Source organism: Barbatula barbatula (assembly GCF_947034865.1).
Source record: "Barbatula barbatula genome assembly, chromosome: 22".
Lineage (NCBI taxonomy): Eukaryota > Metazoa > Chordata > Actinopteri > Cypriniformes > Nemacheilidae > Barbatula > Barbatula barbatula.
The window spans coordinates 7,038,774-7,063,122 of NC_136785.1; the positions used below are offsets into that span (position 1 = coordinate 7,038,774).

Genomic DNA, 24,349 nt, shown 5'->3' on the forward strand with positions numbered 1-24,349 from the left:
TGTGCCCCCACAGAGAAAAGGAAAATTCAAGGAAACAAACCGTACAACAGTTTGGAAACCAGCCTTTATATTTGGTGCCTTTGTGGTTCTACAATGACAAAGAGTAACCTCTTTATAACTTAGAAAACAGTTGTGACTTTTACATTGAGCACAGTAGCCATGCACAATGCACAGTAAATAAAGTGAGATATCAGTGACAGCTCATCGGCTTATAAAAATACCATTTTATGTACAAAACTTTATCAACTGTTCGCAAAACATCACATGTATTGCAGAATCTCTCGTCTTCAAAAGAGAAACATTGAAATGATGCACAACAATTGTAAGTACGAATCAACTCTTATAAAAAGGGTTGCTTCTTTGTTCTTGGTAATGTGCACTTTTTCATTTTAATAGATAAAATATGCCTCAGAAACTGCTTTTAAAGAGCACGTTCAGTGAATTTCATATGCATTAACTAATGATATAGTTCAGATATGCTTACACAATTTTCCTCAAGTGTGAAGGATGAGTGGTCATCCTGTATTTTTGTATTGGTGCATCCACAACTATACATCAGTGTTCCCGGTCACGTGTGTCCAGAACTGCATCTCACATTCATTACATTCTCAAAAGAAAAAAATGACGAAAACCTTTCTGATGGCAAATATATGTGTTTATGCACGCAAATGTCTGTGCCATGCTATAGACTTTAAGCTTTGATGGCGAGAGAGAGCGAGAGAGAGAGCGAGAGAGAGAGCGAGAGAGAGAGCGAGAGAGAGAGCGAGAGAGAGAGCGAGAGAGAGAGCGAGAGAGAGAGCGAGAGAGAGAGCGAGAGAGAGCGAGAGAGAGAGAGCGAGAGAGAGCGAGAGAGAGAGCGAGAGAGAGCGAGAGAGAGAGCGAGAGAGAGCGAGAGAGAGCGAGAGAGAGCGAGAGAGAGAGAGAGAGAGAGAGAGAGAGCGAGAGAGCGAGAGAGAGAGAGCGAGAGAGAGCGAGAGAGAGCGAGAGAGAGCGAGAGAGAGCGAGAGAGAGAGAGCGAGAGAGAGCGAGAGAGAGAGAGCGAGAGAGAGCGAGAGAGAGCGAGAGAGAGCGAGAGAGAGCGAGAGAGAGAGAGCGAGCGAGAGAGAGAGCGAGAGAGAGAGAGCGAGAGAGCGAGAGAGAAATAGGAAATATGTTGATGTCTTTGGTTACATGTAATATATGTAAATACAGTTTCTCCTCTTTTCACCCAAAGCTACTGACTTCCTTAAATTCACAACTACTAGATTTTGATTTAAGTCCAACAATAAAAAATGTCCTTTTGGATACACTAAACCTCTAGTGCATTTTAAATATTTCATAATCCTTCCCGCATTTCAGAGGCGTGCATTTGTAGTAGAAGATCATTTAAACCACAAGCCATCAGTCTTCACATGTCCGGGAAGAATTCAGTGTCCTCCCTTATCCATCTGCATGACAGCAGATCCTCCCACAGAAGTACAGATAAAGTTTCAGTCCAGTAGATGCTTCTGGGTACAATTTCCAAAAACTTTCAGCAGATTGAATTGAACAGAGTAGCTCTAATATTAAGACAGGCTCAGAGTGGATAAAAAGCTTTTCAGATGAACATCCGGTGGACCAACAGGTGTACACAGTTAGAAAGAAAATGTAGGTGCAACAGTTCCTAATACTGTCAGTTCATCGTGTGTTGGCAGTCAGAGCTGATAACCCTAAAATAAGGGAATAAATAAGTGAAACAAATACAAACATAACTAAATACATACAGCTTCATAGTAATTTAGACAAAACTTACTTGTAAAAGTAAGCTGACGTCATCGTTTCTCTGTAACAAGCATCCATTATGAACCTTCTCTAAACTTCTCAGGTGTAAGGTGGTCCATCATCCCCCTCCGTTGAGGGCAGAAGAGGCAACAGTAAAAGTGTAAAAGTATGTATACTTGTGTATGTAAACGTATTAATATTACAGGAAAGATGTGCAGGGGTTTGTGGAGGTCCATCATCGCCATCTGCAGGAAAAGTGTTTCATTTGTGACTGGGGCTAACAACAGTCGGGGTTGGAGGGTAAACTAGCGCCACGTTGACCCGCTCCAAGCCGTTCTTGGGGCAGATGATCTCCGTCAATCCCTCAGGTCGGGGCTGGCTTAACAGCTCACCTACAATACAGAAAGATCGAAAATACCTTTTGTTGAACTCATACTGGTTTTGAGCAGGACAACTGCAATGTAAACATTTACAGAAAATACTTTTCTGTATTAAAGATAGTTTAGCCTCAAATATATAGTTTATTCGCCCTCGTGTTATTAAAAACATGTACAGTATATAACTCTGTATTCTGTGTAACACAAAAGAGATTTTGTAAAATGTCTCAGTGGTTTTGCGTTCATTCAATGAAAGTCAATGGGGCCAATATTGTTTGGTTACGAGCGTTCTTCATCTTTCATATTTTGGGTAAACTATCTCTTTACATTTCCAAGCTGATCGATCTGATACCTGTTATTATTATAGCAGGTATATATGGATTGATAGCATTCAACCAATGTTGAAATATACTGCAGCACTTTTTAAAGATGCGACCCCATCACCACATGGTGGCACTGTCCCACAAACTCTTTTCAGTCTACCAAATGACTAATGGGGTCATGGGAATGCAAACCACAACAGAACCTTTTATTAATGCAGTTTCCACCAGTAAGTCACATGTTTTCTTGATAAAATCAACTTTATTTATAAATAAAAAGAGAAACCATCTGTTAAGTCTAGTAACTGATGTCCTGCATTTCATCCCACAAAATAAAGAGAAGTAAATGTAAATTACTGAAGATTAAAATATTACAAGTCCTTAAGGAATGCTTGATTATGATTGGCCACTTGAGGCAAGCAGCAGTCAAATATATCAGAAAAATGACCCATTGTCCATTGCAGCGCTCTATGACTGATAACTCACTGACAAGCAGAAAGACTCTCAATGGATGTCTACAACAAAACAAGTACATTGAGTTCAGACTAAGCAGCCCAAATTGTAATGAAGGATTCCTGTGATCCAGTAAGAAAGTAAATGTGCACACGTTATGTACTTAAGTGGGATCAGCCTCACTGCAGTAAGACAAAGCATGACATCATGTGTCAGTGCCAAAGATAAGATTATTGAACACAGCAGCAGTCAGACTGTCGGCTGTGTCTGAACAACAGAGATCCATCTGTACACCGCTGAATCTCAACCAAACCATACATGTGACAATGAATTTGGTTTAAACCAAGAAATGTGTGTGTTTGATCATATTGCTATGCATTTCATCCTAATCTGAAATAAGTAATATAAAAAATTCTACTGGTACAGCATTGAACTGATAAACGAAATAATGTATCCTTTACATTTTTACTATCGTTTATTTGCCCTCATGTCATGCAAAACCTGTACATGTGGACCACAAAAGAAGATATTTTAAGAAAAACTTTTGTGTCCAATCCATACATTGAAAGTCAATGGGCATCAATGTTGTTTGGTTACTGCCGTTCCTCAAAATATATTCTCTGGAGTTCTGCTGGAGAAAGAAAGGGTTTGAACAACATGAGGTGACATTTACAGGTGAGTAAATGATAAAAGAATATTCATTTCTGGGTGATATATTGTACATAGGACCCTTTTTTGTCATCGAGATGACTGTGGTCAAATCTACATGTTGCCCGCTGATGTTAAAATGATTCTTATGTTCACTGGATTCGTGTGTAAAAATATGTACAAAAAACATGCAGCAGAGCCCAAAAAATAACCTTGTTTTAATTTTCCCTTTTATCACCTTGTCATCATTAAACCTGTGAGATTTTCAATGCAAGTCAATGGGTACCAACGGTTTTCTGTTACCAACATTCTTCTAATTATCTTCTTTTGTGTTCTGCTGAAGAAAGAAGTCATATGACAAGAGGGCATGAAAACAATGACAGAACTTCCAGATGAAGGTGAACTATCCCTTTAACAAAAGACAAACATAATTATGCTTCCCTGCATGAACTCCCTATTCCTTCTAAGCCCCCATCAGCGGGCAAGCCTTCTGCACAGTGTGTGTTAAAACAGTTTAATGATGCAACAAAAGTTCATTTTAAACATTACACTTTAGATCAAGCATATGTGAAAACTTCCTGTGGAAACTTGATCAAAAAAATAACACTCCGGGAAAACAAGCCCTTGTTTGAAGGCAGTAGGTCGTATGCCCTGCGGTGCCCTCAGCACAATGTTCTGACTGGTACATCACTTATGCTCCATTAGTTCTATTGATTCCTGCTCGCCTCTAATCTATATAAAGGAGGCATTCCCCTACACTAAACCAGGCCAGTCGGCTAAAAGATGAAGGCCAAAGCAAGGCCAGCCAACCGCGACAGATGCCACAGCAACACAAGTTCTTTGATATGAGCAAACAGTTGTCATCAGTTAGCATACGGTGATGTGAAAGCTCTCATCACTGATTTGACATGCATTCACATCACACAGCGATCATGATATCATCCTCAGAGGTCTTTTTATGGGAATAAAAGGCGAGGGTGTGTGTTGATTCACACTTTTCCTCTAGTCTGGGTCACAATGCTGTGAATATGAGGTGAAGGTACGGCTGAATTAAGGTCTGACATCAAGGCTAAAGAATCTGGCGGTTTTATTCCGGTATTTAGGTGCATTCTTATGCTCGGACCTGCCAGGCTCTCCATTTTTATTTCAACTTACGTTTTGTTCTCACTGTCTGAGGTACGCTGTTAGGTCCTTAAAAGGAAAAAAACTTCTTGGACTCCCTAACAAAGTGACTTAAGTTCTTCTTACTGATGGAAGGAAATAATGAGCGATGTAAACCGCATAGGTTTATCAGCGGAGTGTATTATTACACTAAAGGGGGGTCACTAAAAAAGCACCCACCCTGCCCCCAACAATCCATTAGAATCCAGAGGCTTGACGCTTTCTAAACACGGTTAACAGGTCAGGTATCTGGTTAGCTATTTAAAGACAATGTACGCCCGAGGGAATAAAAAAACAAGACAATGTTGGCATCAGGGGTGTTTCTAGACAAGTTTAAGTTTGAACAATTTTGTTTATTTGTCAGCGTAATCATTTACGTTGATAATAGCGGCAAAAAACTGTATACGTAGTAACATGATTCACGCTTGTACAAGCGACGCGGTCGCGCATCTTTTTAACCGGTCCGAAAACACAAACTCGTGCCGTTGTCATGACAAACTCGGTCCCCGTGTGAATTGTGTCTGCAGGCGCGCAGGGGTGACGACACGCAACTGAGGGGGGCTATGAAAACATGACGAAACGAAAAACTTTCAGAAATTAAATGAATTTTTCATTTACTTGCTCTAGTTTGGGACTTTGGGCTGCATAAAAAGTTGGCCGTAACTATGGCAGAGATAACTTTTGTATACATTTTGTTTATAATAAAGATTATTACATTTAGCAGATACCAACCCTAATCTCATGTCTAAAAGAAAAAGTCTTGAATTTTTCATTTTATAAATGCAAGTATTGGGCAAGCACACAAAAACAAGTGTATAGGAGTCCTCTTACTGGTTCACGACTGTAAGCTTATAATAGTGGTTTAAAATTTGGGGTATGATGTCAGTTTGACACCATTTGACAATTTCATGATTCAAACAGGGATGACAAAAGCTATGGATTGCAGATTTAATCAAAAATACGATTATTAAACTGCAAGATTCATTTAAGACAAATGTCTCCACTGTAATGCTCGCTTTCAACACATATCAAGTAAACGCATTCATATTCTCTTACAAGAACGGACTAAAACACAGTCACTCGACACCTTGAGAAAGCTTTTCAATAACAAAAACGAGAGCTCATCCTGTTCACATAATACACATAAGTCACACAGAAGTAAACCTGTTCCATGCCTCGGAGGCAGGGAGTACAAAGACTTGAATCTACAGAGTTACTTGACTACCCCAAATAGCTTCAAACTCCGAGTCTATAAACACACTTGTAGTCAAGCCTGCAGTAGAGACAAAGCTCAATACGAGCACACCGCTGTTAAACATCCTGAACTCTCTGGGACAGGAAGCAACACAGAGTATGAAACAATGAGGCAGATCTCCATAACAAAAAAGCACTGTTGCTACACTCACACATGCCATGTCTGGCTTTGACTCCGCTCCCACAATCTACTGCTTGTCTTTGTATTTCAATGCTACATTCCTTGTCTTGGTTTTCTAAACACTGATAAAGAGTGGATTCAGAAAAGTGAGATTTCAAAACAAGACCTGAAAAGCTAGTTTGTGTGCAATACAAACAGGAACAGGGATTTAGTAGCGAAAATTGGATTCATGTTGATGTAAAAAGGTATGTGTAATCCCATTTATGCATTATAAGCATTTAAAGGAACAGTTGACCCAAAATTAAAATGCTGTCTTCATTTGCTCACCCTCAAGCTGTTCCACATCTGTATGAATTTCTTATTTCTTATAATATTTGGAAGAATGCTTGTAACCAAACTAGTAACTAGTAAGACAATGGTGGCCGAAAACTGTTTGGATCAACTCGAAGGTTAGTAACAGATGGCAGAATAACAGTTTTTGGGTGAACTGTCCCTTTAATGGATTGTGTATCTGTCTTGAATTAAGTTTTAAAAGAGTCCCATCAGTAACACTCCTCAGACATCAACCACAAAATACACATAAAGACAAAAGCTTGTCAAGCTCGCAGTCGCATTCCAGATATTTCCAAGCACATTCACACTGTGACTTGTTCTGCGACCCTTTGTTAAATTTGAAATCTGGGTCAAAGACATCCTGGAATGCTTCATCCTTTTCCTGAGTGTCCAGAGGACGTGGATTCACAAAACGTATTGCCAAAACAAACTGCCTCCGGAATTGACCGAAATAAAAAGTTTGTCACACAGTTCTGCCTGATTTATGCAATCTAGACAAAACAAAACAATTTTGAGACTACTGGTCAACTATTTGCCCGCAAAAGCCGCCCCCCCTTGCTTGGACAAACAGATAATCCCACTCTACTGTTTTGATTTACAACAATTGATGCTTACAGTACTCATACTGCATATATTTAGTGACTTTAAAACCGCATATTACAATTGAATAGCAATTACACATAACTAGCCTTTCACCTTTAATTTGTGTGAGGGAAATTCAATGAATAGCAATAGTTGCATCTGCAGCACATATGGTCAAATGCATCATTCACATGTCAGTGTTTGAGCTCTGTATCAGTTTGCTGGATGATGGAGATCAAACAAGGATACAGTCCGGACATCAGAGCGGTTCATGAGCAGCCAGTTAATCTCGGTATAAAATACAAAGGCCAGCCAGTCGTTCCAAGGATTATCACTACCCAGAGTGATAAAACACAAGGAGCAAAACCGGGTCAACAAAACACATGCACGTACACACGTAGCAGGTGCTGCTGATGCATACAAGTTGAATTCAACCATAGATGTTTTAACTAGAAAATCCTTAATATAAAAGTGTATGTGTTGTATGTAAAGTCTTCATCAAAGAAGGGTTTACTCCAAAATGTAGATTATTTCATTTTTTACTCGCCCTCGTGTCATTCCAAACCTGTATGACTTTCTTTCTTGATATTTAACATGATATTTGAAGATGTTGGTAATTCAACAGCACTGGACCCCATTCTATTGGACACAAAACCACGGAGACATTTTTCAAAATATCTTCTTTTGTGTTTCACTGAAGAAGAGACATATACAAGTTTAGAATAAATTGGGGTTAAATAAACGATGACAGAATTTGTATTTATTGGTAAACTATTCCTTTAACTAATATGAGAAAAGCTGAAATTTAAATGTGGACTAAATCTGAACCAGCAGAGAATTATTTTCCGTTCACACCCTTACACAATACAATCCAATATAATACAACAATAAACCCTGATGTAAACATACGTGGCACACGTGTATTCATTCATCGGCACGTGTCCAGAGCTTAACAGCCGTCTGGATTCAGATGTCTCAGTCAGCACCTGATGAGATTTCCACGCAGCTGTCTGCTCTGCTGAAGAGCCAAGTGCTCAAGGTTAGAAGTGAATCTCACATGCTCAATGCTTTAAAAAATCTGTCACTGAACAACCCTGAATACTTAAGTCTGCTCAAGACCATGAAGAATCAAATAAATCTGCATATCTGTAAAACACAGGAGTAGCCGTTATTCATTGTAGTCGAATCGCCAAATGTAGGCAATAAGAAACAATCTGGTTACACATAACTTACACGTAGAAGCTATAGAGACAGTATTAGGCTGTGTTCATAAAGGAAAAGATCTCATATGTTAGAGGCAATAGAAAGCGTTATGGTTACATTCTTCAAATCTCTTTGCTTTCTATTATTGCTTTAACTGCTAAGATTAATCTTATAGTTTTCATTTGACAGAAATAGTACCCAACGCTGTCCAACTTCCAAAGTCATACCGCATGGGTCATAAAATACTTGAGACAGAAATATAAAAACAGTGGTGAGAAGAACTGCAGAACCACTGACATGGAAGATCACCATCAGGCTTCATTCATCACAAACAATGAGGATAAATAAACAGAGGAAGAGACTATGACCGATCTGTATCTGTCTCTGAATTGGCACAGTCGACGCTGCACAGACCTGAATGAAGACTGAGGAATTCATAAACATTTCTTTTAGGACAAATGTGATTTCCAAAGTCCGTATTTGTAAATCACACACAAACACATCACTCAGATCTAACACAATGTCCGATGACATCTTAATCACAACAAGATCAAGACCTAACTTGTCCTCATACGATCTGAAGGGGAGGATGCTACGACATGCTATATTTCTTTACTAAATGGAAAAAAGACACATTTTTCTAACCTGTAGTCTATAACCCTCACGTCATTGAAAACCTGTACCACTCTTTCTTCTGTGGATTAGAAAACGAAGATATTTGGAGGAATCTCTTGTGAAGTGGTTTTGTGTTCATACAATGGAAGTTAATGGAGGTCAATGTTGTATGGTTGCCAACGTTTTTTCATCACATCTTCATTTTTAATGATTTGATATCATTCACTTAGCTTGTGGTTCATCCAGATGGTACTGAGAGTGGGTTTAAATTACATAAGCACTGGAAGATAAGCACTGGAAGGAGGCAAAAACCCTCATTACATCTGTTTCACCTTGTAAAAGGTCAAGCAGCCTGCTGCTCATAATGACACCTTCAAAGCAGCCAATCGACAAGCCCATGAGAGCCACTTACTGCAGTTAACATGCAAGACAGGTGGCCCTTTTTCCTCTTTCCTACATCAACAAATGTGTAGAAACGGAGAAAACCCCACTTTAAAGGTGCTGTATGTAATTTTATGGCGGATTGATAGAAATACAATATAATAATATGTCTTCAGAGGTGTAAAAAGATCTAACATGATGAAGCGTTATGTTTTTATTACCTTAGAATGAGCTATTTGTACATAAAGTGCGGGTCCCCTTACATGGAATTCGTCTTGTTGTTTCTACAGTAGCCATAAATGGACAAACACTTTCTCCTTCGGCAAAGAAGCAAAAACATGACGACATGTTGGTCCAGTGTCAGCCGCCATAGTGCTTTGAAAGGGAGGGATGGTGTGAGCCGTGGTTACTATTTGCCACCAATAGATGGAGTTCATTGTCATACACTGGACCTTTAACTCAAATCAGTCTTGTTCAGTATCGAACACTCTTGTTCCGGAGTGTAAGCGTGGCTATCAGTTGCATTGTGCACGGACAGCAAAAGGGCCGTTGTAAGCTTGATCCGTCATCTGCCCAGATTTCGAGACAGATGTTCACATCTGGTGTGTAATGAGATCACAGTGCACACGCTGCAGTGCTGTCCACAAAGCTGCAGTCAGTACGGGCGAGCTGAGATCATACAAGCAGTTGAATTAGCATTGATTTTGGGGATGCAGAAAGCCCCCGGAGAGAACACCGGAGCTCTCCAAGCTAATATGCTTAATGGTAGCTGAAGAGATCGTAAACGCTCCGAACGCCAATTCAGTCAAACTAAAATCAGTGTGACAAACGATATAAAAATATGGAATAATAATCAAAATAAAAGCTAAATCAAAATATTATAAAAATACAACAAAACTGATAACAAAACTATAATAGCTTTGAGTTGCTTTATTGGTCGGCCATCTTCAAGCTTAAGCATGAGGGCAGGACTATTTGTGTGTTGTAACAATGGGAATAGAAGGAGCCATGATAAAAAGAATAAAAAGTAATCATCTAGTCAATATTTTTAGTATTGCTATGGGTGCAGACATGACACACTTAACCTTAAAGACGTATTGTATCTACAGCCTGGTTGCAAACAGCACTTAATAATCATTTGTTTGGTTACTAAATCGCACACAGTATGTGTGAAAACACATTCTTTAAAGCTATATATCGAATACACGTTCTAACCACAGTTCTCAAGAAGCACAGGACTTCTCCTGACCCCAAGACAGTCTCCGGAATATCCCTGGTTTCCCGGAATAACTGCATCTCTCCCTTTGGAGGACGTTTACACTGCATTTACTGCCGAAGGTCAAGACCGTTCTCACTGCTCCTTTTAAACAGATCTGTCCACATACAACACGTTACAGCTGGCAGTCCCGCAGTTATGTAACCCTCAAGAAATGAAACGTGTAGCATTAACACCGCGTGTGAATCGCAATCAGTGTTCCCCATCCACCCAGTTACGCACAACTGCACAAAATCAACATCACAGTCACACGAAATGTTCACAGTTCTTTCTCAAAAACAGCATGATCCGTGATAAATGACATTCCTTTACAAACACACGCTTCTTGCACGAATGATTTATGTAAATAGCTCATTATACAGCTTACAACACTTTACTGACATTGATGTGGTTTTGCATTGTCTTAAATAGCCCCAAAACAGTCATGTTGAACTTTGGCAGTCAATGCAATAACTTGGAGGATTTAAAGTACATCCCATGAAAAAGTTTGTTCGCTGTATTATTTGAAGCCTCTGAGCAGATGCAGAGCTAAAAAGCAGAAACTGATAGGCCCAGGGACCCGTTTCAGAAAGCAGGGTAAGAGCAAACTCAGTGTAAGTTAACCCCAGAAAACGGGATACTCTGGGTTTTCAGTTTCAGAACGCGAGGTATATCAAACCCGTGACCGCGGGGTAAGTCAACCCCGTTTCAGAAATCAAGGTATCTTATACTTAGAGTGAGTAACCATAGTAACCTACTCTGTGAACCTAACCTGGTCGGGAGCAGGTTTTATTCCACTAACCCGAGGTTTGTTACAATCTCCGCCCCTTTTCGAAGCGCGAGCGGTGTTGAAATTGCCTTCGCCGTTCGTTTTTTCATTCGTTTTCCTTAATCGCGCACAAGTTCGTAACACAGACATTAAATGTCCGTTTATTCAGTACCCGTAGATGAGGAAGCTGCATTCATTCAGAGAGAGTTACATTTACGTCGGGAGAGAATATATGGTGAAGCCACGTTTGGATGTTTTATCATATCCGGAGGATTCTTTATTTGAGAGGCACAGTTTTTCTTTACAGTCCATTAAATATATTCACACTCTGCTTCATCCTTACATCACAAACCTCACTCGTCGTGGCTGCACTCTTACATCTGAGCAGATTCTCTGTTACGTTTCTTTGCTAACGGAAGCTTTCTATATAACACCGGGGATGCAGAACACGTTAGCAAGGCAACTGTATGCAGAGCAGTAAGAAAAGTGTGTATCGCTCTCAAGCACTTTATATACATTTGTGTTAAGTTTCCTGTGAGAGCCATCAAAGAGGAGTTTCATAGGATTGCAGGTGAATGGTGAACGTCTTTCTGAATAAGCTGATCAAATAAATGTGCTCTTGCTGCCACCTCTAATAATTCAAATACCCTTTAGGATTTCCCAATGTGATTGGGTGCACATTTAAAAGGTCCCACTCGCCCCGCTCTGCGCGGGCTTCGAACTGCCGTCGGTCAGAACGAGGGACCGGCGCTCTAACCACGAGCCTAACGACCGCAGTCCCTATTACGTCTGTCGCTAGAGCATCTCTAGCTGGCCTCCGTTACACATAGCTGGAGCAGGGGCAAGCATGGCCAGTTTTTTGTCTTCTATAGCCACAGTGCTCGGTTCTCATATCCTCATAACTTTCAAGGCCAGTTTATTAAATATATCAAACATTTCCCAGTCAGGCATCCTACCAGCAAGAGCATTTAAACTCACCGGACTGAATGATGTTTTTATATTTCATTTCCAGCTGCTGCCACGTTCTTTTTATTGCAGAAGGATTGCACCTACATGACAAAAAATCGTAGGTATATATGTTTATACATATACGATATACATAATATATATATATATATATATATAGTTCCTCCAATTCGACTGGCGAGAAATAAACGGAGCGTTTTTTGTCACGTGGCGTTGCCATGGTGAATCGTGTTATCTTCGCTCAATTGATGATGGCTTTTTAAAGCCGCGGTGAACACGAGTAACCTCGGGTGAACTTACTCAGAGTGGATTTAACTGATTGAAACCAGCTGTTCTGAAACAGAAAACTCAGAGTAGCGATTATCTGAGTAAATCAACTCAGAGTTCATATTTTAACTCAGTGTTGCTTGAACCTCCTTATTGAAACGGGTCCCAGAAGACGGAGAGAAGATAAATAAAAACTAGGCTAAAATAAACTACGTCCAAAAGAAACCTGTAACCAGCTGACTAGTGCAGGACACGTACAGAGCAGGAAACAGAACTCCGGTGCCTGCCTGTTAGCACGATGATAGCTCCTATCTATTCCTGCTAATCTACTCTGTGTAAACCAGCAAACCTCCATCGCACCTTGTTCAGCATGTGATCTACCTCTGAAAAGACACGTACTTTGACAGTGTCGCAGTGACACGTTTGGCTTGCAAGCACCATGCATACATTATATCCATAATTGTATCTTGTCTGGGTCGGATTTGGATTATACAGCCACGGACAAAATTAAGAGACCCATTTATTCAGCATTTCTTGAGGTATTTGGGCGATTTCAGTCTAGTGTCCGTTGAATTTCAACAAAATTAAACCTCAGGAGTGAGGAAGTCATCCAACAGCAATGTGAAATACTGACAGCATGGACACTTGAAAACAGTGATATAAATCGAGGTTATCTTTCCCTAAATACACGTAGAAATACTACTGTTCTATTGCTTATAAAAATATGAGTATTTAAGGTCTGAAAAAATACTTCGTTTCTCAAGTTTTCATTTCCTGCAAATAAATGCAAATATGCACGGGACCGCATGCCACAATAAACCCTCCAGACCAGTACTCATGAAGTCCTGCGCCCGTCACATGGATAATTCTGTAGGCTTATTATGTAGACCTCTAAGGAACAGAGTGACATAACAGGATTGACATCACCTCACAGAGATTATTCTGGTTGCTCTGAAACACAGGGTTTCATCCTGAAGTGTGCAAAACAAACGTAAGATACATACGTATTCAAACCTGCATTAAAAAGGCACGTTTTCAGTCTCTTAAGAACTGCACATAAACGCAACTGAAGCAATAAAACCATGGTGAGTTACATTCTGGATAACTGACTACAGGCAATAATGGATAAAATCACAAAAACATGAAATGAGAGCCATATCCATTTCACTTTCACTCGTGACCCGATCCATTATTCCAAAACCACCGCCAGATTTCCTGTTTCACTTTTAGATGTGATAGCCATCCTTCCTGGGTGAAAGCTGTGTCCTAAATAAAAGAATAAATGGCTTTATAAAATGGAGGGCACAAAGAACACTCACAACTAAATGACATTAAATAGTACTTTTACATCCACCATATCGCTGCTGTAAATCTCATATAAACTTTTCTTCAGTGTTGGGAAATAATCTCAGCTGGGAGATATAAAACTGCCTTCATAATAAGGCCAAAATCATGGTGATCCACCGAGTGTAGATCAAAATCCCAAAGAAAGGTTAGACAGACACTCCAGCTGACCATTACTGAGATATATGGCCAAATCTCAAAATCAGCATCACTTCCCAGAATTCCAACAGCGGAGTGTTTTTACAGCCAGAGTTTCCGGAGGTCCGGTTCAAGAATAGAGGGAAGCAGATTTTATGGCATTGGGCTGAGCGGAACTACTTGTTGACCCGAGCAGACCTTGTCGACCACAACATACAAAATTCAACTCAAGTTTCCATAGTGTTTATCAAATCAAAATGCACATCAAAGTTCATGTTCATTCATATCCACTGACAGCCCTGACCCTAAGGGAGATTTGGGAAAACTTTTAACTTCCTTAACGTTACGATGTGTGACAAACACTGACCATAACTGCTGTCTACGGTAGTGTTCCTGTTCTGAAAACGTGTGGTGTTCAGGTGCCTCCAGAAACAGAAATGGAAAACAACGGTTGACAGTTCTCATGTAAGACATGTGATAAGTTAAAGGAACGGTTTTTATCATATAACCCACTCTTAAACCTGTAAGGCTTTCTTTCTTCAGCAGAACACAAATAAAGATAATTTGAAGAATGTTCGTAACCAAACAGCTTTATCCTCCTTTGAATTCCATTGTTTCACTGAAGCATTTCTCAAAATATCAGATTTTCTGTTTGATCAAATAAAGAGTTATACAGGTTTTAAATCACACAAGAGTGACTAAATCACAAAAGACATTTTGAACAATGTTGGTAACCGAACAATGGCAGTACACATTGACTCAACAATCTTTGCCAGCCTAGAACTGAAGTTTCCCTTTCACACACTGGATAATTCTTTCAAATCCATTAGGGGATTACAGTGGAACATCACTGAGAGGAATCAAACCGACCCTGCACACCCAAACACACAAACAACCACATCACTTAAGTTTTGAAGCAAATGTGGTCTAGTGTAAATCAAGAACATATAATCTATGTCGATGTTGCCTTACCACTTACCACAAAATGACTAATATCTATCCTAATAGGGTTACTCTTTAAAACAAATCACTGTAGGAAACACAGTTAAAAATACATGTCAGATGAGAACACAAAAATTTGAAAATCAATATCAGAGATCTTGTGTATGGCTTAAAGTGTGCACCCAGAAATCATTCTAATTCTGTCATTTACTGTCATTTCAAACCTGTAGAGATGTCTTCGTTGTGTTGAACACAAGGGAAGATATTTGAAAGAATGTCAGTAACCAAACAGATCTCAACCCCGATTTACTGCCACGTTGGAAAATAAATACTATGCGAGTCAATGGGGGATGATATCTGTTTGGTTACTTACAATATTCCAAACATCTTCCATTGTGTCCATCAGAAGAAAGGCATTTATACAGGTTTGGAACAACATGAGGATGAGTAAATAATGACAGGATTTTCCACTTTGGGCGAACTATGCTTCCTCAATTTTGGACTCAATGACAGACAGGATTTTCCAGACTATCCTTTATAAATATATCTAGAACTATATATTTGATTCCTAGAAGACGCTTTGCATTACTAGAACCATTAGTTACCGGTTGAAAAAAGCTTGTTATTTTGAAGCTTGTAATTATATACAAGCAGATCAACCATTGACCTTCGCTTTACTAAAAATGACGGCAAAGTCTAAACTGGGTTCGAGAACACGTATGTTTAGGTCAGCAAGTTTAAATCACCTGCATAACAAGTCTACCGACTTTTCTTTCCAGACTGTCTGCAATGTTAATTTAAGTGTCTTATAATATGTACTGTACACCCAAACAAGCTCTCACGTGCAATTGAAAGGCATTTAGTTAATAAATATAACTACATTTGTATTTTGATACGGTTAGCTAACATCCACATAAATTCTAGGTGACATTACTATCACCGTGTATAGTCTGTCAGAGAGTCAAGCTTCAAAACTACGTCAACATATGGGCCAGAAACAATTTCTAAATAAGGCAGGTTTAAAAAAAACTTGTTGTTCGGTCTTCACCTGCTTATGGGAAAACAAAAAGGAGTTCTGCCACACAGCTTGCACATCTGTTAACATTAATGACTCAACTAATTCGGTTAAGCCACTGATTCATTAAGCCACTGAAGTCTTTACCAAGAGGCCTCAGGGTTTGAAATGGCCCACATGTGAACCTGTCCTCAAAGAAGAACAAGACAATATATATACATATAAAGATGATTTACCAAAATTACCAGAATAACGATGCAATTTAAAAGAGCAACATGACAATAACCTATTTGTATCATAAGAAAAACAAAAACAAATTTCAGCATTTATTGAGCATTTATTGAGGCCAAGCCAATTCATTTTAAAATAAAGTTTTTGGATACTTTCTAGTTATCAAACTTAAAACACATTTATAGGTATTATGATAAACTCCAGCTGTGTGAACAAACTACAAAGTTTATAAATTCACAAAAAAAATGACCATTAGACTAGGTGGATAAAAGTAGCTGCAAAAATTTAATGAAATGTACAAAAAAGCACAGTTAGTTCCGAGAAGATTTAGCACTTTTTTTGTGCCAGCTGGCTTTATATTTTATTATCTTATGCAATGACATGTGCATTAAGTGTCTGTCTTCATTTACTAACCCTTAAGTTGTTTCAAACCTGTATTAATTTCTTTGTTCTGTTGAACACGGAGAAAGATATTCAGAAGACTGTTTGTAACCAAACAGTTCCGGGTCACTATTGACTGCCATAGTAGTTTTTCCCCCTGCTATGAAAGTCAGTAGTGCCCCAGAACAGTTTGGTTACAAACATTCTTCTAAATATTTTTCTCTGTGTTCAAAAGAACAACAAACTTCATACAAGTTTGGAACAACCTGAGGGTGAGAAAATGATGACAAAAGTTCTTTTTCGGGTAAATTATACCTTTAAGGACATATCGATGTCCGTTCTGCGGCATTGACTGCTGTGCTTGCATCCCATGATGATGTGAGGCATAATGCTGCCATAACAACCCTTGCCCCTGCTGTAACTGTAAAAGCCTGTGTGCTCAGCAGCACAGCAGACAGCTCAAGCTAATTTGTGTTTCTAGGTGTGGCTTCAAGCCCAGTGAGACACCCCCTCTGTCACCGCTAGCCATGTATCATTCTTTGTTTAGCCGAGATCCAGCCCAAAATTAAATCATTTTATGATTCAGCCTTTTGTGCTTCAGCGTTTACTTGGCAGCTAATCCTAAGGTAAAGTAAGATCCCATGGTCCAAAGATTACTTGTTGTGTCAATACAGTATTGTTTGCTTTGAGATACAAGGCTGATGGATTTCTGACTTCATATCAGTGTCACGCTAAAACTAGCTCTACAGTCACAAAGTGCAGTTTCAATTTATGCTCCCAAAATATAATACAAGCAAATATACAAGCAGAACATGAAAAACGTTCCCCTACTTTATTTAGCACATTGCAAGAAAAAGACAAAACCATGAAAAAATATGAAAAATACACTAACCTGGGAAGGAATGTGGGTTTGGGGATCCTCTCTTCAGGCACTTGGAGCACATGACATGCACAGAGTAGTGAAGGCCAGTCCATTCCTGCAGAAGAACATTTAGCTCTTCCACCAGGGGAATAATGGCTTGCCAAGCCGTCCAGATATTTGGCAAAGATGCATGGCTGGAAATGGAGAGGGTCTCGCCCTGTAGTCTGCTCCGGGAGGGCCAGTAACTCACAGTCACAGGCACTTTACCCCGGTAAGCAAAGATGTGATGCTTCCCGTCAGATCGCTGCACCACGTGGCTGTTTATTTGCACGCTGAACCGTGCAAAAAGTCCAAGAGGGGTGAGAAAAGGAAACCTGTATTCAATCTGCAGATGCTCAACTGAGAAGACCTGACCAGGGATGGAACCCCCGCCGGTCGAGGACTCAGCGTGGGGCTGTTCATTGCTGACCTGACTGGGGAACTTATACAAGACAGTGGCACCATTAAATGGCTTACCACGAGGTTTGTTGACACAGTAGCACACCCCCATTTTCTCCAGAAGTTCCATGATCAGGTGCAGGTCCTGCTGCGTCTGTACCAAGGGTTTAAGCAGCAAGCGGATGACGTTTGACGATAACACACCGTGCAATAAAAACTCCTCCACCTGACTGTGCATCTGCAAAACGTTGTGTGGATCTCCATCATCTTCCTCAGTCTCTAGTTTCTCGAGCATCGAAGCGAGGTCCCTTTGGAAAAAGACATTCAAGATGGCGATAAACCTTGGCAGATTGTGGAAGACATATTCTTTAAGTGTCAAGCTGTCTTCAAAGTACAACAGTTTACCGCTCTCGTGCAGGTAGGACAGAGCACTTTGCAGGCGGTCTTCCGTCAGCCCCGCCTGCAAACCCAACCGGGCCGAATCCCACCAAGAAAGCCATAAATCCTGCGGCTTAAAATGCAGCTCCTCAAGCATCTGCCACGATTTGGGCAGCACCCTGTGAAGGTTGGGAAAAATCTCCCTGTGATCAGCGACGGACATGAGTTTTTCTTTCAAGTGCTGAATGTTCCTCTGTGCCGCCACACAGCTGACGTAAATCGCCGGAGACAGGATTTGTAATCGATTGTTCAGCATATATTGCAACTGGGACTTTTTACGTCTTAGGTTTTTATCCGAAACCCCGTAAAAGAGCACATGGGGGTTAGACGTGCGAATGTCATAGCCCTGCTCGAGGGCTTCGTCGACCTGCATGGCAAGCACTTGTAAGCACTCAGTGTCCAACTTTTCTTGGATTGAAATTTGTCTGTGAATATCCAGGCACTTTTCTTCAATCTCTAGCTCTTCACACACGTCGGCATGGGTTCCCACAATGCACACGACCGCATGTGGCACCTTGGCACTGAGCAGGTGCAAAAAATACCCAACGTGCGAATAAAAGCTCTTGGATGTATATGATTTCAGATTCGCAACCAGCACATAGAGAGCTCCAGGAGAGAGGAAAAATGGTTTAATAAGATCATAGTTTTGTTTACCTGACAGATCGTATACGATGAACGTGAGGCTCCGATCAGCATCTGCTACCCAGTTTGTAACATCGACACCTCTACCTCCGATCGCCATCTTGGCATCCGATGGTTTGCTGATAATGCACTGTCTGAGCGTGGTTTTCCCTGCATTGCCATGGCCCATCAAAACAAGTTTAAGTCTGGGTTTTACTGCAGTTTGAGAGTGTGCAAGCTCCTTCTGATAGGCAGCTATGTAGGGGATTCCTTTCATGCACACTTCATACGGAGGCTGAATGAGAGGATTATCTTTCACCTTCCATATGTTCACTTTGGCAAGTTTTCCAAAATTGTCTGGGAGTATGGCAATCTGGTTACCCTGTAAAACCAACTCCTCTAGTTTACACAGCTCTACAATAGAGTCCGGGAGAAATGTTATTCTATTATTATCCAACCACAAATTAGCAAGATTACACAGCTGTCCCACCTCCTCAGGGAGGAACGTCAGTTTGTTCCGGCTTAAATACAACTCCTCCAAACTAGCGATTTTGATAATAACCTGAGGAAAATCTTCGAAGGAGTTTGATGACAGATTGAGCATTTTTAACTTTTTCAGTTTTCCAAATGATTGCGGGAGTTTTGTGAGAACATTATTATCGAGCATCAGGCTCTCCAAATTTTGTAGCTCGCAAAACGTTTCTGGGAGGGAGGTAAGATGGGTGCTACTAAGCCACATGATTTTAATAGACTGAAGCATCATGATATTTCCCGGAAGACCCTCGAGTTTATTCCCAGAGCAGTCCAGTTCCTCCAAGTCACTGAGGGCGAGGATTTCGGATGGGAAACGCTGCAGCTTGTTGTGATCCACATCAAGTGTTCTGAGCTTTCTGAGCTTCGACACGGACCTGGGGAAATCACGTAAGTCATTGAAGCTGACGTCAAGCTCCTCCAGACACTGCAAAGTCCCAATCTGAGATGGCAGGTATTGGATTTTGTTATGACTAATGCACAACTTTCTAAGACACTTCAAAAGATCTATGTCTTCAGAAAAGTGACCCAGGCAGTTGTGACTGATGTCTAACTCAACTAACTGACTTAGCTGAAATAGCGCAGAGGGAACAGTGACAAACTTGTTCCTCCTGAGAATAAGAACGCGAAGCTTCGTCAGGGTCGAGCCCAGCCCCTCTGGGAGCTCCTGCAGGGAGTTATTACCCAGATTGAGGACCTCGATCTCTTTGATATCATCGGGTAATGTGATTTTCTGGCTGTTTTTGGTGCTGAGAGTCAGCTGTCGCAGATTGCTCCGCAGCTTTCTGGAACGCAGGGCAGCATCCCTCCATAATCTGGCTGTCTTCAGGTTAGTCTCCTCAGCCATCGTAAGGCAGCTGCGCTCTCCTTCTTGTTCTCATTGAGCACAGTGATCAATCAGCTTGGTAACATGGTGCTGCTTTCACTCGCTTCATCGATCCACAGCAATCCACGAGAAAACAACGTCCAAACAATGCCATCATCCGAAAAATGTAGTTCCTTTCAATCGCTTTAAGAAAACAGGGCTGGGCTGCGTTGTTTCACGCATCCTCTTCATCTGCGCCACCGACCGCAGGATAAACAGCCACATCAAAAGTCACATCTGCCCAGTTCGAGGGTCTGGCGATTCCCCCTGCGCGTCCTTTGATACCACATGATAGTAAATATCTAAAAGAAGGGCAGAGGTGTTTGTTCGAGTCCTTCCCTGTGTGTTTCCGCCTATTCTCTCCGCATGCAGTCAGTAGTGTGCGTTCAGACGAGCAGCGCTGCGTCACAGCCGTAAACCCGCTCCCCCACCACACCTCTGCCATGTTATAAAATGTTTTATTAACAATATTCTGTATAAGAATTCAGTCACAATCTTCTTTTTTATATCGCCGTGTGTTTACGCTGGTCATTTTATTAGGGATGTTTATTTGTACCTCTCTTTTTGATTAATTATTCATTCATTTTTTTGTATAAGACACTGATATATTGCGGAGTATATTACAATATCACAACGAACGTCGCCTTGCTTTGTTTCTTTTTCTTTAATAAAACAAACGAATAAATAAATAAACGCTGCCTGACGCTCGCATAAACAAACCGTATGATTGGTCGACTGGGTGGTGACGTTGGAATTCCGCGTAATCCTCGTGGTCGCGTCCCGTATTTTCTTGCGTAGACAGATGTATTTAGGTTCCTCTGCCTCGCGTGCACGATTGCTTTTGCCTAACTGATACAAAATTACATTAAATGCTTATATCGAGCTTCAAAAACATATAGGTCTTCTCAAATAAGTGAAAAGATCGATCCCGTTTGTTCAAGAATGGAGGTGGATCTAGGTCTCTTTACTATGGCAAGAGAATTGAAAAACAAATCTGTATTATACGGCACGAGAAATCTAACCGTGATAATGCAAATAAACCCGACGTGACTTGACTTTGTTGGTGTTGTTTACATTTTCATCTATTTGTCGCCATCTATGGGAAATAATGCGAAGCTGCACTTTCCCTTCTAAACAATTAATTTTGAGCCTACATTTTCCATGTTCTAAAAGTTATAATGTATTAATAATTTGAATATTAAAAATGAACAACTGTTCATATCATTTTAATTCATGACACATTGTATGGCTTTGTCAAATTAGAGGACATTTGAATAGACAAAATGAACCTCGTGTTCATAAACTGTTGCATAACAATCGCATACACAATGACCATGAGTGCAAAGTCCCTTAATGAATTATCTTGCACATTTGTATTTTACCACAAAAATATTTTAAGAAAGGCTGTATTATTTATATGTATATTTAACAGGTTTTTAAGATACCATCAAACAGTGATACAAAATTGTGTTTATTGACAAAAGCCAAAAAATTAAGATGAGTCTTCAGTGAATACACAACAGCAAGTAAAACAAATGTGCAATTATTGATCATCCATCAATTAGACTTGAAAAAAGCCTAATGAACAAGTTCTATCGCAACTTTGGAGCATTTCAGTTTTCAGCCAAATGTGTAGTATTCACTGTGGCTAATGCACTCTGTTTCAAATCAACATTTGGTTTGGTCATACAGAAACAAATTTGCCCACATTCGATGTTACACTAAAAAAAATGTTTTGATTCTGTTTTCAGTCTCTGCTCTTAGGCTTTTGTGGTGCCGGTGCTCCTTCAAAAGGGACAGAGACCGGCACGCTCCTGGGTTCTCCTGAATGTAAGCACTCGTTGACCCGGAGCTGACAGCCATCCTTCAGCATGTGAATTGCAATTCTGGCAATGTTGCGGGAATCATCCAGACCACAATGGGGGCGACCTTCATACTTCATGCCAAGATTCTCCAGCATGCAGATCAGTTTAGTTTGAGAACGAGCAACCTATAAGAGATCAGCATGAGAAGCGTTGAATTTGTTTATTTTTTGACTGCTACAAGCAAAGTCTTTTGTTATACGTCGTCTGCAGTAAAGACCTAATAATATTCAATTTATGCATTTATATAAACAACTAATATTTGTTATGATCAAAATCTGTCTATATCTACATTGAAAGAAACAAAGTGATTTTGTAAAAACAATGTTCATTTAATTTAGATTAAGTGACAAAATCATGCAAAAACGTTCACCTTATAAAAATTTCCGTAAGACTTTCTGATGTTGATCCATTTCCTGGCAAACTGTGGGAATCTAATGCGACTCAATTTACATTGAGTATATAAAAATTTACCCATGTCCCATGACCTAGAGAGGAAAAGCAATGTTTCTCAATGTTATGTCATTGGATATTAAGATTAAAAGGCTTAAAACTGAAAGTCCATCCTTACCCATCTGTCAAAAACGTATATTTGTACTTCGTGCCAAGTTCCTTCTCCTTTAACCAAGAAACTGCTCGCTTGAGAACTGCATTGAATGTTTTCGCCTCATCCACCATTTCCTGACAAAACAAAACATGTTGAGAAGCAGAATATTCAAGTTTTTGAGGTAAAGTAACAAAAGACAATAGAGTCACAATGCAATTTCCACAGAAAACTACATATCCCAAAATGACTATGGTTTCATTAAGTAAGCGGTCTGTGAAACCTTACCTGTGTTATTCCTGTAAGCTGTGTGCAAAAATCTGAGAGTTGTGGGCTTATTTCTGGCTTCACATACTCCTGAAATGTGTCTACCTGTAATGACAGTAACAGCATAACTAGCACAATCCTGAAAAATTAAAGGATTTCAAACAAGATGACAGTATTTGTCTAACAATAAGTGTTCAGAAATCAGATCTGAATAATCTCATTAAACTCAACTATCCATGATAACTTCCATTTGTTTTCCATACATCTTTTTCTCACCAACTCACAATCTCCAAGGTGTGCGTGTCAATCAGAACCATGGGGAACTCGATTATTTCATGGTGGTAGTCAAGTGGGTTATTCTCCTCACAGGTTGCCTCGAAATCCACCACACAGATGTAGTCGTAGTACAGTTCACTGTTCCCCCCTGCAGCAGAATGCATCAATTTTTGCTTTTTGTAGTAGCTTTTAAGGCGTTTTCTCAGCACATCCTTAACACCCCTGGGAAAACAGATATACAACACAAGGCATTAAAAAAAGTGCAGACAGCTAAAAATGATGTAACAGCAGGTTGAGGCAAAACACATAAAGATCAAGTACACAGTACCGGGGGTCAAGCTTTAACTCGGCACATTTAGCCTGCAGCTCCTCTCTGGTCATTCGGTTGATGGTTCCGTTTGCCACTGCGATCTCCTTATAAACCGGATCACTGAAATCGCCCCGATTTGGGGAGGATGGTTCCCTTTCTTCATTTTTGTCACAGGCGGTCTAAATGAAACAATACGAAGATGCTTTAACGTCATTTTAACTTTTTTGTCTACAGCCAAGTTAAGTTTCTACACTGATCATTAACAATAGCTCCATATGTTACGCCAAGCAACTCATATAAACAACGTGTGTTTAGCGCTAATAAGCACAAAACTGGACTGTATTAAAAACTCACATAGGAGCAGCACTCTTCGTCCTCGTCTTTCCTAGAGGCGCCAGTCGTATTTCCGTCAGACTGGCGGATCTTTTTCTGGGATTCCATGTGTTTTTACAGTCTAGTATTAACGTTAGCTCATTCCAGAAGCACATCTGTTTTTCCCGCGTTCAAAGCGTGTCTTTTAACCTCGTTCTGTCGCGATATCAACTCAATGCTTGTATGTTAGCTTTTTGGTCTATTTTGTGTAACTAGATAAATATTTAAACCCATACAAAAACGTCAAAGCAGCGAGTTTTATAAATGTGCGCCAAGCAACTGACGCTTAACTATGACGTTTCAACGTGAACAGGAAAACGTCGTGAATTGGAAAAACCATTTGTAAAATAAAAGCACTTTTCAAAATACAAGCCTCTTAGCTTTCACATGAAACACCTTCACATTTAAGTATTAAACGTTTTACCAATTAAAATATATTTGAAGAGTTAATTTGCTTTTATTGTTCA

The 24,349-nt window shown here is 40.1% G+C and overlaps 2 protein-coding genes and 1 long non-coding RNA gene across 3 annotated transcripts; 1 reads left to right on the top strand and 2 right to left on the bottom strand.

Moving 5' to 3' along the window:
• Positions 1-50: 50 nt before the first annotated feature.
• Positions 51-20,691, bottom strand: mfhas1 (multifunctional ROCO family signaling regulator 1). The gene is made up of 3 exons (XM_079485953.1): positions 17,389-20,691; positions 1,772-2,132; positions 51-1,688 (listed from the first exon to the last, which is right to left on the bottom strand). The coding sequence occupies exons 1-2, from the start codon at positions 20,231-20,233 to the stop codon at positions 2,002-2,004; spliced, it is 2,976 nt and encodes a 991-aa protein (XP_079342079.1). The 5' UTR covers positions 20,234-20,691; the 3' UTR covers positions 51-1,688; positions 1,772-2,001.
• On the top strand, positions 19,409-22,507 carry LOC306910987. Its single transcript, XR_013788222.1, has 2 exons — positions 19,409-20,215; positions 22,003-22,507. It is a non-coding gene; the product is annotated as an uncharacterized lncRNA (long non-coding RNA).
• On the bottom strand, positions 21,710-24,206 carry eri1 (exoribonuclease 1). The gene is made up of 7 exons (XM_079485954.1): positions 23,865-24,206; positions 23,529-23,689; positions 23,209-23,422; positions 22,946-23,029; positions 22,685-22,794; positions 22,487-22,601; positions 21,710-22,241 (listed from the first exon to the last, which is right to left on the bottom strand). Exons 1-7 carry the CDS (start codon positions 23,949-23,951, stop codon positions 21,999-22,001), a joined length of 1,014 nt encoding a protein of 337 aa, XP_079342080.1. The 5' UTR covers positions 23,952-24,206; the 3' UTR covers positions 21,710-21,998.
• Positions 24,207-24,349: the final 143 nt, after the last annotated feature.